Source organism: Acomys minous (genome assembly GCF_964271855.1).
Source record: "Acomys minous genome assembly, chromosome: 14".
Taxonomy (NCBI): domain Eukaryota; kingdom Metazoa; phylum Chordata; class Mammalia; order Rodentia; family Muridae; genus Acomys; species Acomys minous.
The window spans coordinates 16,693,261-16,707,003 of NC_140496.1; the positions used below are offsets into that span (position 1 = coordinate 16,693,261).

Below are 13,743 nucleotides of genomic sequence, written 5' to 3' on the forward strand. Positions count from 1 at the left end.
TCTCCCTCTCAAGAAATTGCCCTTGACCTTAGACGATATTGTATGCACACAATATGGAAGAGGGTAAGTTTAGAAGAGCTATTTGTTATGCCTATTTTAATCATATTTTATAGAGAGAATTGTACACACACACACACACACACACACACACACACACACACACACACTTCACCAAGAATCATTTTTCAGAAATTAAGGCATTATCTAACAGCCAGTTATCACAGTCTTTCAAATAAAACAAAAATAAAAAAAGTTATCTCAACAAGGACCTTTAAATTCATTTTGAGCAAAAATACTCCTATATAACACAGGTTTATTCTTGGGGAATAACATGGTCACTGGTGTTGGTTATCATACTAGGCTTTAATAAATTACTATAAACAAAGATAGAAGAAAAAACAAAAAACAATCTGATTCAAAAATAGACAGAGAAGGGGCTTGAGAGATGATTCAATAGTTAAGAGCACTTGCTGCTCTCCCAGAGGACCCAGGTTCAATTCCTAGCACCCACTCTTAGGCAGCTAACAACCTTCTGTAACTCAGTTCTAAGAGCCTGGACTCTTTTTGGTTGGTTGGTTGGTTGGTTGGTTGAGACACGGTTTCTCTGTGTGTAGCCTTGCCTGTCCTGGACTCTGTAGGCCAGGCTGGCCTCGACCTCACAGCGAGCCACCTGCTTCTGTCTACAGAGTGCTAGGATTAAAGGTCTGCCACCACCCCCTCACCCCTCACCCCTCCACCTGCCCTCCTCTTCTGTCTTCCAAAGGCAAGGGCAGCAAGCACAACTGTGGCACATAGACATATGTGTAGGCAAAACACACATACACATGAAACTAAAAAAAAAAAAAAAAAAAAAAGGCAGGTGTGGTGGTGCATGCCATTAATCCCAGCACTCTGGAGGCAGAGGAAGGCAGATAGCTGTGATAGCCTGGTCTACAAAGAGAATCCAGGACAGCCAAGGCTTCACAGAGAAACCCTGTCTCGAAAAACCAAAAAAAAAAAAAAAAAAAAAGACACAACACAACAATATCACCCATAAGTTATCTCTCTGGTCCCCAAGAAAGTCCTTTTGCCAAGGTTGGGAATTTAGAGAAAGCACCCCCCTCCCACCCCAATTCCCTGAAGAAAGTTCCAGCTTGCTAAAAAATTGAGTCTTTCTTATCTCTGGCAAGACGAACTTGTGGCCCTTCCATTAACGTGACTGATGCCCATTAACCTGCCAAGGTCATTGCTAGCCCCTAGGCTCCTTCAGTCCCTGCTCACAAACTCTCTTTTTCCCTTGGTCCCATTACACCCTCAAAGTTGTAGCTTTCTCCTTGCTTTCCTGAGAGACAGCCTTGGCAATCTGGAATAAACCTTTTGCCTTTTCACCTAACGTTTCTTTACTGCATCCATTTTCATTCACTATCAAAAAAGTGGGGTGGGGCTGGTGGCTGGAGAGATGGCTCATCAGTTAAGAGCACTGGCAGCTCTTCCAGAGGACCTGTGTTCAATTCCCAGCAACCACACGGCAGCTCACAACTGTCTGTAACTCCAGTTCCAGGGACTCTGATACCCTCACACAGAAGTGTGTGTGTGTGTGTGTGTGTGTGTGTATTATATGTTTATCAGCTTGGATTATTTGAAAAAACAAAAATCCAACCTGATTCAAAGAGAGAGGAGGGCTATCTCCTATGTCAAAAAGAAAGGAAGAAACTATGATCCATCTATTTTACTCCCAGGTATATATGAAAACACAGGGCGCATGGTTCAGTGGTAGAGCCTAGCTAACGTCTCCATCGGTGGAGAAGGGGCGGTGGTGTAAAAGTCGGGTCTCCCGGAGGCATCTGTCTGTACATTCACAGCAGAATTATCCACAACAACATGGAAGCAATTCATGTGTCAGTGACAGATGCATGGAGAAGCAAAATGTGGCATAGAGTTTGTACTAGATACATTCTGTGGTACATGTCCCCCTAAAAGGGAAGAAAATTCTGACTGGAGATGCAACAACATGGATGAAGTTAAGTTAAGGGCATTATGCTAATGAAATAAGAAGGTCACAAGAGAAATATTTTGATTACTTACATTCAGTTCTTACTGCACCACTCAACTATACACTTAAAAATGGAGAAGATGGTAAATTTTACTACATGTATTTTACCACAGTAAAAAGCAATGGGGGGGGGGGGATGCACTAAAGTATCAACAGTGTGGAACTCTGAAGCCTACACTTACCAGACCAAGGGGGAAACTTCCTCATGGGTATTTTGTAGTTTGGGATAAATCGTACAAAGACAGATTTAAAAAGTGGTGAATCATGCTTCCAGAAAAAGTGTTTCAGTGAGGAGAAAGAAAAGAAGCTCTAGGTATAACAAAAATACTGAAGTCCAAGGATGAACATGACAATTTTTAAAAATACCCCTTCTTTTAGATGTTCTCACTGAGAAGACAGAGGCCACCCTTATATTGGGTCACATGAGACATTTCTCAGTCTGCTACAAACACAAAGCTCACCTGCCTAGAAATACGGTTTAGGAAAAAAAATGAACAGTCACTGAAGAGTTCAGAAGAAACACCTTGCAGCAGCCTCACACGAGTGTTTATGCAACACAGGACTGCCACAGGAACAGCCTTACAAAGGAGGAAAGCACAGGCTCTGGAAGAGAGTGATACTCACCTTTACGTTAAATACACGCTCCCAGCACCCACAGTAGCTCCTGGCACACGGTCTGCACTCAGTAATTACAACTGGCAAGGAAGTCCCCTGCTTTGAGACAGTGAGGGGACCGGGGAAAAGTGCAACGTGTCCACCTCAGGTCCTAACTGTCTAGGTCTTGAGCTCTCTAGCTGCTGGGCCTGTGTGCATGAGAGGACAGAACTCAGCAGGCCTTCAGCAGTGCTGACAGCCGAAGGCAGCTGGGCCCTGTATGAAAAATCAGGGGGAAGACGTGCACAGAAGGGGACACTGCTACAATTACTGTCTGTACTGAGCCATGCAGCTCTCAAGACCATGGCAGATTGGCTTAGGCCTTTATGTAGGAGACAAATGCTTAGTTCCATGTGGAAAATCAAACAAACTCTTACTGGTGAAAAATATTTGTATGGATCCTGTCCAGAAAGTACCTTACTAGTTTAGCAAGATCAAAAACAATACTAATGAATGCACCAAAAAAAAAAAATATTAATAATAATAAAATAAAAACCAAAAAAACAAAGGCATTTTTTTCCTGTTTCAGAAGGAAAAACAAAATCCATAATAAAGCTGAGTTTCAAATGTAGATGTTCTAACTACACTCTTAGAATCTGTTTTAATTTCAGCTTCTGGGGCCTCTCCTTAGCTCTGCTGAATTCTGAGAGTAGAGTCCAGTCATGGTTATCAGGAAAGCTGTGTTTCTATCTGTTTCATCCTTGTTATATGTCCAGGCCCGCACTGTAAATTCTTGTCATGTCTCCCCTAACTTGGAGTTATTGACAGGATGCTACTGTGACCTTCCACTTGCCTCCCAAGACTAACAAAGACAGGGAGATCTCAGGGTAAATTACCTCACAAGTCCAGAAACCACGCCAGCTGCTGATTTTAAAATGAAACTTGGGAGCTGGGTGCATGCAGCGGTGCACTCCTGTAATCCTAGGCCTCCGGGAATCAGAGGCAGGTAGAGGCCAGCCTGATCTATAAAGCAAGTCCAGGACAGCCAATGCTACCCAGAGAAACCCTGTCTCAAAAAACCTAAATAAATAAGAAGCTTGAGGGGCGGGGTGGGGCACGCCTTTAATCCCAGCACTCGGGAGGCAGAGGCAGGCGGATCTCTGTGAGTTGGAGGCCAGCCTGGTCTACAAAGCGAGTCCAGGACAGCCAAGGCAAACACAGAGAAACCCTGTCTCAAAAACCTTAAAAACAAACAAACAAAGAAAAGAAAAACTTGTTTCCTTGTAAACCTCCCACTTGACCACTGGTCTCCACTCCTTATCCAAACAGCTCATCAGGGACTGGAACCCAACTCCTGGATGCAAAGATAAACCTGGTTCTTAAGAACATAAGATTGGCTTCTTCTTCCTCGGGAAAACACCAAATGGCTGATGCCAGTGCAGCGGGAGGGCCCGGAGGACCCGGGGGCCCAGGATTAAAAAAAAAAAGAAGAACATAAGATTGGGAAATACAAACTAAGAGATCTCTGATAAGCCCCTCCTAGTACTCCAGCCTATAAGGTTAAGATGTTAAGAACCAACCACTTGATTTAGCCTGGGCCACAGCAACGCTTGGGGAGGAAAATGAATAAAAATCTGTACTCACCTATTCTTCTAGAGACTGAGGCTAGAATTCAGGTCTGGGGCTAGCTTCATGAGTGGAGTACCGCAACCTCAGAGGCTACTAGCATTAACCTAACTTAAGGGTTACTGAGAGCAGGACCAACATCCCATTCAAGTCAACACTGGTTCTCTGTGATTTTTTTTCTGTTAAATTTGACTGTATTTTGTGCATATGTATGTGTGTGCATGTGTATACCGACAGGTGGGGGTCAGAGGAGACCTTGGGGGAATAGGTTCTCTCCTTCCACCATGTGGATCCTAAATCATCAGGCTTGGAAGCAAGTGCCCTTATCTGCTGGCTATACTTGGTTATTCTAAAACTTGACTTCAGTGTCCATTGAGCTGGGGTGAAATATCACATCTGTAAAATATGTTGCATGTTCCTTCTCAAGAATGGAGCTAGTGCTCTTTCTTTAGTTAAGGGTGCCCTGGTTCACAGTATTCCTTGTGACATAGTTGGCCATGAGTTTTTGTTTAATATAAAATATGCACATCTATAAAGCAACCATGTTAACAATTTGGCCTTTGTTAGTTACAGTTCCTTTCAGATCTCACAAGCAATAGCTAACTTCCACTCTTAGGAAATTACCTTTACTTGAAGAAAGCATGGAAAATAAGCCCCTGGTGGTAAGAGAAAGCTAAAAACCCTGCATTAAAAACAAAGTGTTCATTAAGGCTAGAACCTTTTTTTGCAGAGCTGGACAGGGGATGGAGCTAGCGTTTCCTTCTTCAGAAAGCTTGAAAAGGCCCATTACCTCTAGCATACCTACAGTGAGGTACAAAGAGGCTTTCTGATCCACTCCAATAGAGTTGGCAACTGTCCCTCATTATCTAAGACTAGGAAAAGTTCAACCTTTTGAAAATCCTACTGTAGTAACAAACTAGAACCCACAAGAGATTCCCTGCTAGCATACTCAGACACTTAGCAAAGTTACTCCATCAGCCCCACCTGACAGCTTGGCTAAAACACGAAACACATTGGGAGTTTCTGAATATGCACATGTGTGCACACATGACAGAGCATGCCAAGCCCAACAGCCAGCATCTTACAGAAAACAGCAATCTTGCACAACAAGGTGAATAGCTCATGCTTTCTCTCCACATTTGGAAACTCCTACTCCAAGGTTAACAGGACCACTACAAAAACTGACCGTGCCTCTAGAGCAGCATCAGGAAACCAGAAGCATCAGATCCACCTCAGGACAAACCAGAAGCTGAGCAGCGAGAGGAAAGGGCTGTAAGAGCTTCTCAAGCAACTTCTCCTCTACACGGATGGGAGAAGGGGATGTGGGCAGACTGGCGGCAACACCAGCCTCCGTCTGGGGCCTAAGTTCCCCCATGTGTAGCCCTCTCTGCCTATAAAGTTCTAAGAAGACGGTGAAGGCACAGGAGGAAGGCACCATGCTCCATTTGGGTTTCCTTTGCCCTTTGTTTTGTGTATATTGTCACAAAGACCCTCAGCAATGACTCTGCAGGACTCAGGACAGACATCTTACAGATGAAGACATAACAAATCCGTGACTACATAACTCAAGGTAAGAAGTCAGACTCTTTATCCTGAGCCTAGCCTTCTCATTTACGGGCTAGTAAGTTTCCAGGGTGACACTTCCTTAAGTTACAGAGGAGAGAAGGCAGACTGTCTTAGAGCACAGCTGGACATTAGCAATATACCTAGAACTCAACAGATTCCCGAAGGTGAAGGCAAAAGGGTTAAGAGTTCAAAGTCAATCTGTATTATATAAGTTTGAGGCCAGTTGGGATCGCATTATTAAGACTGTCTCAAAAGAAATAAACAGTAAACAATCAAATAAACATAGTAATAATAGAGCCAGGGTTCTGGCACTGCGGGCCCGGCATTCCAGTGCCTTCTCTGCTACCTACCAAGCTAGCTGCCTGGGTTCCTAACCTCGCCTGCAAACTGGGCGTAGAGTTAGGGTGATGAATGTGATGGTGGACATAAACCACTCCAGTTCTTTAACTCAGCAATTGCCTGTGCCAGGCACGATGTAAGAGTTACAGCAGCAACCAAGAGATAGTTCTGGTCTCACAGAGCGGAGAACTTCACCAAACTACAAGAAGAAAAATAAGTAAGCAGATAAATAAATGCTTACAAAATGTGCTTTAAAAAAAAAAAGATTACCACAAATGATTGAAAACAATCACAGGAAGGGCCAGATGTTAAGAGCTGAGCTCTAAGGGGGGGGGGGGGAGGGGGCAAAGGAGCTGTGTGAAGACTGGGAGAACAAGCATTTCTGTCACAAGGATCTCATGATGTGCAAGCGTCACTCCTGAGGAAGGCACAGCAACGAGGAAGCCAAGTGCGACTGCAGGACATCCTTCTCATCGGGGTTGGAAAACAACCGGTACACGCTGCCACCACTGAGGATTACCACATCTATTTTTAAAATAACAAAGATGAGCCTTGCTTGAGAAAGGTACTGTGTCTTGTCCAAGGTCAAAGTTAGTCAGAAGAGGCCCTAAGACGGCAACCTCTCATATTCTACTTCCAAACACAGCATAAGCCCACAGCTCTGACTTATTTCACTAATGACAGCTTTCTGTGCAGTGAAGGGTCCCCAGAGCACCTTGAAAACACAAGCAGTAACATGGTATCAGTTTCCAGGCACCTGGTCAGTCAGGAACAGAAGGCCCTACCATCGGAATCTTACCACACGAGAGCAAAAGCTGCTCAGACCTAACTCAAAGGCTCCAAAGTGGAAGCAGCCTCTCTTCTTGCAGCCGGGAATGAGAGAGAGAAAAAGGATGCCCTAGAAAATTCCACAGCCTGTTTTAAGAGGCAGAGCCAGTGATGCAAACAAGAGCTCCACCTCAAGTGAGCAGCACAGAAAAAGATAATTACTCTATTTGTACAAAAGAACAAATTCCTTAAAACAGCGGTGCTCAGGCTGGTACATTCACCCCAGCAGGAAGCAGTCTGAGGTGAACTTCAATAAGCTCCAAGTCTTGCAAAAGGACAGGATGGTCCTATATACTAAACATAAATAAATCAATAAAAGCACTCACTACCTATAATGTTAATAAGAGCCTGCCACATATACTTTAGAGGTACGGGAAGACAATAGCTCCAACTTTTCCTTGTGTTCCTATTGTTCAGTGGTGCTCCCTACTCCCTGACAGGATCAGGGTGTGGTGGTGGGGAGAGCGCAAAACCTTCAAATCTGAGGAGTGTGAGATTTTGGAATTTACTTGTAAGTTCGTAACTCTTGTCAGGGAACATAGCAGTGGAACAGGGATAAAGAAGTTTCTAGTAAGAGGCAGACTTAAGAAATCTTACCAAAGCTGGGCGTGGTGGCGCACGCCTTTAATCTCAGCACTCAGGAGGCAGAGGCAGGCGGATCACTGTGAGTTCGAGGCCAGCCTGGTCTACAAAGTGAGTCCAGGATGGCCAAGGCTACACAGAGAAACCCTGTCTCGAAAAACCGAAAAAAAAAAAAAAAAAGAAAGAAAGAAAGAAAAGAAAGAAAATCTTACCAAAGACGTAACTCCTTTCCACCCCCTGCCCCATATGAGCTATAAAATTACAGTTGTATGCTACACTCAAAATTCTGTGATTTTAGAGAACCGAGTACACTATTACCAGCATTAAAAGCATACCAACGGCAGTTCATCTGCAAACATAATCACAACGGCCTCACCAATATAGCTGACTTCTCCTGGACTCAACTATTTAGGGAAGATTAATTCCAAGATGCCTAAAGCAGACCAAATGCCAAAAAGGAACCAAAGACAGACAGACAGACAGACATGCCTTATATCTGATTTCCAACACCTTAATTAAAGTCAGAGAGGCTTTCAACTAGCCGCTATAGCCCACCAAAGTTACTTCACCAATTTAAGATTAGGGAATTGACCAAAAGAAAGAAAAAGATAAACAAACGAACTACCCTGCTTTGAAATAGCTATAAGAGTAATCCCACAGACAAACCTTCCAGAACGCACACTATGGGCAGACGAAAGCTTTCTCCTACAGTCTCTAAAATCTCCCAACTCACCCAAAGGAGCCTGCATATGTAACCGCTCCGCTCCAACTGCTCAATTAGCAAACAGCAGCCCCACACCCCTTCTGCCCAGTTTTCTAGAAGCCTGTCCTGGCTTCTCAGGACAGCTGACAGACAGACCTGTTTTCCTCTAGAAGTGCCTGCCAGACCTCTTTTGCCCTACCAGCCAGAGCCTGGGAAATCCCCCTCCAGCCTCTTCCTGGCCTGTCACCAGAAGGGCGCACAGTGAGTTCATCTAGATCCTTTCAATCTTCCTCTTCCCCAGTCATGTGCCAACTGCTGGGCAATAACACCCACCTTGCTGGCTTTTTTTTTTTTTTTTTTTTTTTTTTTGGTAAGATGCAGAATCACGGGAAGAACAAGCCCTTAGCACAGAACAGGAGAAAAAAAAGATGGAGGGATGTTAGAGTCACTGAGCCAAGTCTACTGCATGCAGCATGAGACCAGAAGCCTGGGTCCTGCAAACCCAAGGGGGGAGGCTTTCCATGTAGCAGACCGCACCTGTCTAAGGCAGCCTTCTGCTCCATTTTAAGCAATTTGTACGGCTACCCATCTGGATGGAAAAACTAGCCACCTCCCTTTTCTAGCAAGGGTAAGAACCCTAACCCAAGAACCACCTGCCCCTTAGTTTCTATTTCTCTTCTCACTCTTTGTTTAGGAAACACTGCCTCCCTAACCATGCTGCAGTGGCAGAAATGAAGTGTCCAAACTGTAGGCCAGACAAGATGCTCTCTTTTCTGAGGATCACGATGCTAATAAATGCGAATTCAACGGACAGGTTTCACTCGGCCACCCACAAGTGAACACATGCCTGCAGTCCTAAACCCGGCAGCCTGGCAGACAGCTTTTTCTCTGGGCAGCAAGTTGTCCCACTTGATCCTATTCACCCTCTGGCATCGAGGGAACCACGGGAAAGAAAGGCAGGAGTTAGCTTCATACCCATACCTTAGCACACTAAGAGGTCTGGGGCGCCCCGGCGCGCCCTCCCTTGCACTCCACCCTTCAAGGCCTCCGTCACCCGCGGACTCACCACTGTGCGAGCTGAACCACCTGGGTGCGATGTGCAGAGGTAGAGCATCCGCCAGCGAGGCTCGGGAGCCCAGGTACAGCATCCCGTCTCTATGGTGACCGCCGCCGGTCTCCTGGTAACCATTGCCGTGGGCATAGGTGGAGTCCGACGTGGACCCTCCGCCGCCCGGCGCCCTCTCGGAGTCGCCGGTCCCGCGGGAGGCGGGGGTGTAGAGGCCAAAGGGCACCCCTCCGGTCGTGCTGGGGTCCATGCCCATCCCGGCCACCGAGCTGACCGAGCGGCTGCGCAGCCCCATCGCCCCGCCGCCCGTCCGGTAGTGCCCAAAGTGGGGCGCTCCTCCCGGCGGCGGCACGGCGCTGTCATCCGTAGAGACTCCAGGGAAGGGGCCCCGAGAGCGGGCCGCCGTGCTCTGTTTGCCCCCCATGTTCGCCCGGGCCCCGGTGGGGCGGGAACCTGGAGGCCGAGACCCTCCCCCACTACTCAGCAGCGGGTGGAGAGCTGGGCGAACATAAAGGCGGGGGGTGGCGGTTGGTCGGGGGGGGGGGGAGTCACAAAAGAGCCCGGAGGGAAGAAAATGAAAAAAAAAAAATAGAAAAGAGAGAGAGAGAGAAATAAACCTCAAAAAATCCTCGGGGCGGAAAAAGCAAGCGAGCGGGGACCCCAAACTAAGAATTTCAAACAGTCCAAGCCGAATCCATGTTCTCCTTTAAGGTCCGAAGGCGCGCGGTCCGGAGCGGGCGCCGCGCGCCACAGGCCGCCCCCGGGATCTGGAGCCTGAGGAACCGCAGCGAAGGGAGGGAGGCGCCGGAGGAGGCCGCCCGCCCGCAGCAGGAAGCGGCGGAGGCTCCGGGCGCCGCGCGCGTCCCCCGTCTCAGGACTCGACGACCGGGGCCGGTGGCCAGGACCACTCCAGGCCTCGGGAGGGTTAGCGGCGGTGGGGCAGCCAGGCGGAGCTCTGGAAGCCGCGGTCGCGTGGCGTCGCGCTCCGGCTCCAGCCGCCGCCGGCCCCGCCAGCCAGCCGCGCCGCCCCGCTCGGTCCCGGGCTGCGCTCGCCGGCGCTCCTCGCCGCCGTGGAGACAATGGAGGGCGGCAGAGCGCACGCGCGGCTCGCGGCCCCCCCTTTCCCCCCCTCCCCGCCGGGTTAACCCCTTCGCGGCCCCTGCGGCGGGGCGGACCGCTGCGGTCCTGGAGGTCCCCACCCACCGGCTGCCTGCGCCCGGGGCTGTCCGGGGACAGGCTGGCTCCAGCCGCGCGTCGTCTGCGATGGAGGTTAGACTTCTTCCGGAACCCTTGAGGTGCTATGTTCAAGAAGAAACCTTGGGGGAGCGGCGGGCATGGGGGGGGGGGGCGGCGGCTACGGTTCTTTCCGGTAGGAAGGAAACACCAGGCATAAAGAAAATAAATTTATAAGCCTACGTGGGTTTGAGGGTCACTGGGCGAGCGCCCCTCCCGCCACAAACCTACCCTCACAGCACCCTCTGGTGGATGTGCTGTCCGTTCGTTTAGAGGTTCCCCGTCCAAGGACCCCCAACCAACGTTTAGGAAGTTTAGCATTTTGGGCGAGAGTTAGTTTGGACCCAAATATCGGGAGTCTCAACATTTGGGGTTAGCTTTTAGGAGACACAACAGTGCCCTGAGCGGGGCACCATAGGCTTTGCTGATATTAGGTCGGAACCAACTTATTTGGTCTAAGCAAACCAGTCGATTCCTTAGGCTAAAATGTAATCCTCAAAATCAATGGGTGAATAAAAGGCATGGAAATAGAACCAGGCAGCTAAGAAATGGTTTTAGAAACTCCTTGCCCAAGGCCGACTCCCCTATTGTTTACCATGTATTTTGACATAGAGCGACAAGGCAAGGACACAGCGAGTACTCAATAAATATTTGTTGACCAAATTGCATTTTGCAACAGAGAATTAACCTTTCCAGTTCAGTCTGTCTTTCTCATATATTCACCTTCGCTTATTCACTGGACAAATAACTTTTCAAATGCTCACCGCTGCATATAGCATCACCCAGGCACTGGCCTGACTTCCTGTCACTCTTGTCAAGTGTTCCAGGTGCTTCTAAAACTGGAGTGTGGAGAAAGATTAAAAAAGGGCTAATAGGCCTGTCTCTTCCAGTGTAGCTAGCCTGAAGGGCCTCAAGAAGATGGCTGTTTGCAAGCATAGAGTGCCTGGTGGTGAGCAAAAAAGCCCTGAACAAAGAAGTCAAGAGTTTTGCAAGAAAAAAAAAATAATGCAAGAAATATCGTGGCTGTGGTGTGCAATTTAGTCCCAGCACTCGGGAGGCAGAGGAAGGGAGATCTCTGGATTTGATGCCAGCCTGGTCTACAGAGTGAGTTCCAGTACTGCCAGGGCTACACAGAGAAACTCTATTTTGAAAAACCGTGTGTGTGTGTGTGTGTGTGTGTGTGTGTGTGTGTGTGTGTGTGTGTGTGTGTCAGTGCTGGAGATACACAGGGGGATCTTAACCCTCATCTCAGGGGCTAAGAGTACTTGTTGTAGAAGCCCCAGGTTCAATCCCAGCACCTATGTAATGATCCAAAACCATCTGTAACACCAGATCCAAGATGCCACACATGCATGCAGGATATTCGTTTTTTATTTAAGTAAATCTAAAAGTTTATAAATATAAAACAAACACATTGAGGTAATATTGAGGATATTTTCCATTAAGTGTCTAAATCAGGAACTTGTGCACTTCTAAAACTTGAAAGGAGTGATCTGAAGAAATTAAACTTCCAGATGAGGCTGGAGGGACAGCTCAGGAGAAGGCACACTGCTCTTGCAGAGGCCTTGAGTTTGTAACTCCAATTCCAAGGAATCTGATGACCTCTTTTGGTTCCCACTGGCACCCACACATACGTAGCACTCACACATGTAGACATACACACACAACAATAAAAAAAAAACAACTATGAAAAACTTTTTCTCAGAAGAAAGACTGGTATCAGGAAAGGGTTGGTTCAGTATTGCACAAAACAAACAAACAAACAAACAAACAAACAAACCTAGATTCCTGACACCTATTTTTGAAGTTAAATACATTATAACCATCTTAACAAAGTAGCTTTGTTTGTTTGTTTGTTTTTGTTGTTTTTCAAGACAGGGTTTCCCTGTGTAGCCCTGGCTGTCCTGGACTCATTTTGTGGACCATGCTGGCCTCCAATTAAAGGATTAAAGGCATTCGCCACCATGCCTGGCTAGTCAGTGCTCATAACCTCTGAGCCATCTCTCCAGCCCCCTGGACCTCTTTGTTTAAAAACAAGGTTTGTATTTTATTTATGTTTATACCATGTGTCAGGAGGTGCCTGTGTAGCCCAGAAGAGTGAATGTCAGATCCTCTGGAGGCTGGAGTTATAACAGTTGTGAGCTCCTCAGCATGGACGGTGGAGACCTAACCTGGGTCCTCTTGGAAGAGCAGTAAGTGCTCTTAAGCTCTAGCATTGCTGCAGGCCCCTGACCTCTACCTCTTATTTTTTTTCTGTTCTTCTCTCTATGTTCCTTCTGCTTACGGGTGAGCTGCTTTGTGGCACTCTTCCATGCAGCCGGGTTAATGAATACTGATTGGCCCACCTTCCAGAACAGGAGAAAGAGCTGCTAAGCCAGGTGCTGCAAAAGCCCACTCCAAGTGTGAAAATGCAGCTAACGCTGCTGCAAAAGCCTGTTTCAAACATGTCAGGAGCATATGAGAAGTCTGGGGCTTGCATAGTGCAAACAACAAAGGAGATGGGTTGTCAGGGCCAGCCCCTGGGTATCAGTGGGACCCTGGGACCCTCTCTTCACTGTCTCTATTAGTCAGAGGATGGGAGGGCTTTCCAAGGCTTTGAGGGAGCCCCCAGCACCTCCACAGGGAAAGACAAAAGTCTTCCATTGAGAAATATCCTCCTGACCCCTCTCAGAGCTTTTTATGTAAAAAAAAAGAAAAGAAAAGAAAGAAAGAAAGAAAAGAAAAGAAAGAGAGAAAGGGAAAAAAAACAGTAAAAAACTGTTTTGCTCGAAAAGGAAACATTTGAGCAGAGAAGCAAGCAACCAAATAGGCAAAACCAGGAAGCTGAGCGAGCATGTGAGAACATCCTCAAATATTTGCTGATTGACAAAGAGAGGAAAATTACTAGTGGGTCTCAGAGCAAGGGTCCAAGGTTTCGAGGTGTCAAAGAATTTGGCAGTCGTGGTGGGGAGCAGTGAGCTACCGGTACGTCTTGCTGAAGAGGGGACAGACAGAAGACTAGAAAGATGAGAGGCTGTTTTATATGATGCTGGTGGGAAAGTCAAAGAGTCCAGTCAGCACGGAGGTCAGGATCGAGGGTCTTCAAAAAAACCCAAATAGGTCTAGCATGTGATCTGGCCGCACTACTCCTGAGTACTTACCAAGAGGATGCCACGTCAACCTATCACATCAGAG

At 47.3% G+C, this 13,743-nt stretch overlaps 1 protein-coding gene across 4 annotated transcripts in view; it reads right to left on the reverse strand.

Annotated features, from left to right (window-relative positions):
• The window catches only part of ZNRF1 (zinc and ring finger 1), a 92,977-nt gene extending 82,926 nt beyond the window's left edge, over window positions 1-10,051 (reverse strand). For 3 of the 4 annotated variants that reach the window (XM_084756703.1, XM_084756704.1, XM_084756705.1), the window contains exon 1: window positions 9,337-10,051. In XM_084756703.1, coding sequence (XP_084612829.1) covers window positions 9,337-9,760 — 424 coding nt within the window. In that variant the 5' untranslated portion in view covers window positions 9,761-10,051. Of the gene's footprint in view, window positions 1-9,251 lie in introns of all 4 variants that reach the window. The other variant, XM_084756706.1, reaches the window with a different exon arrangement.
• Between the last annotated feature and the right edge of the window lie 3,692 nt (window positions 10,052-13,743).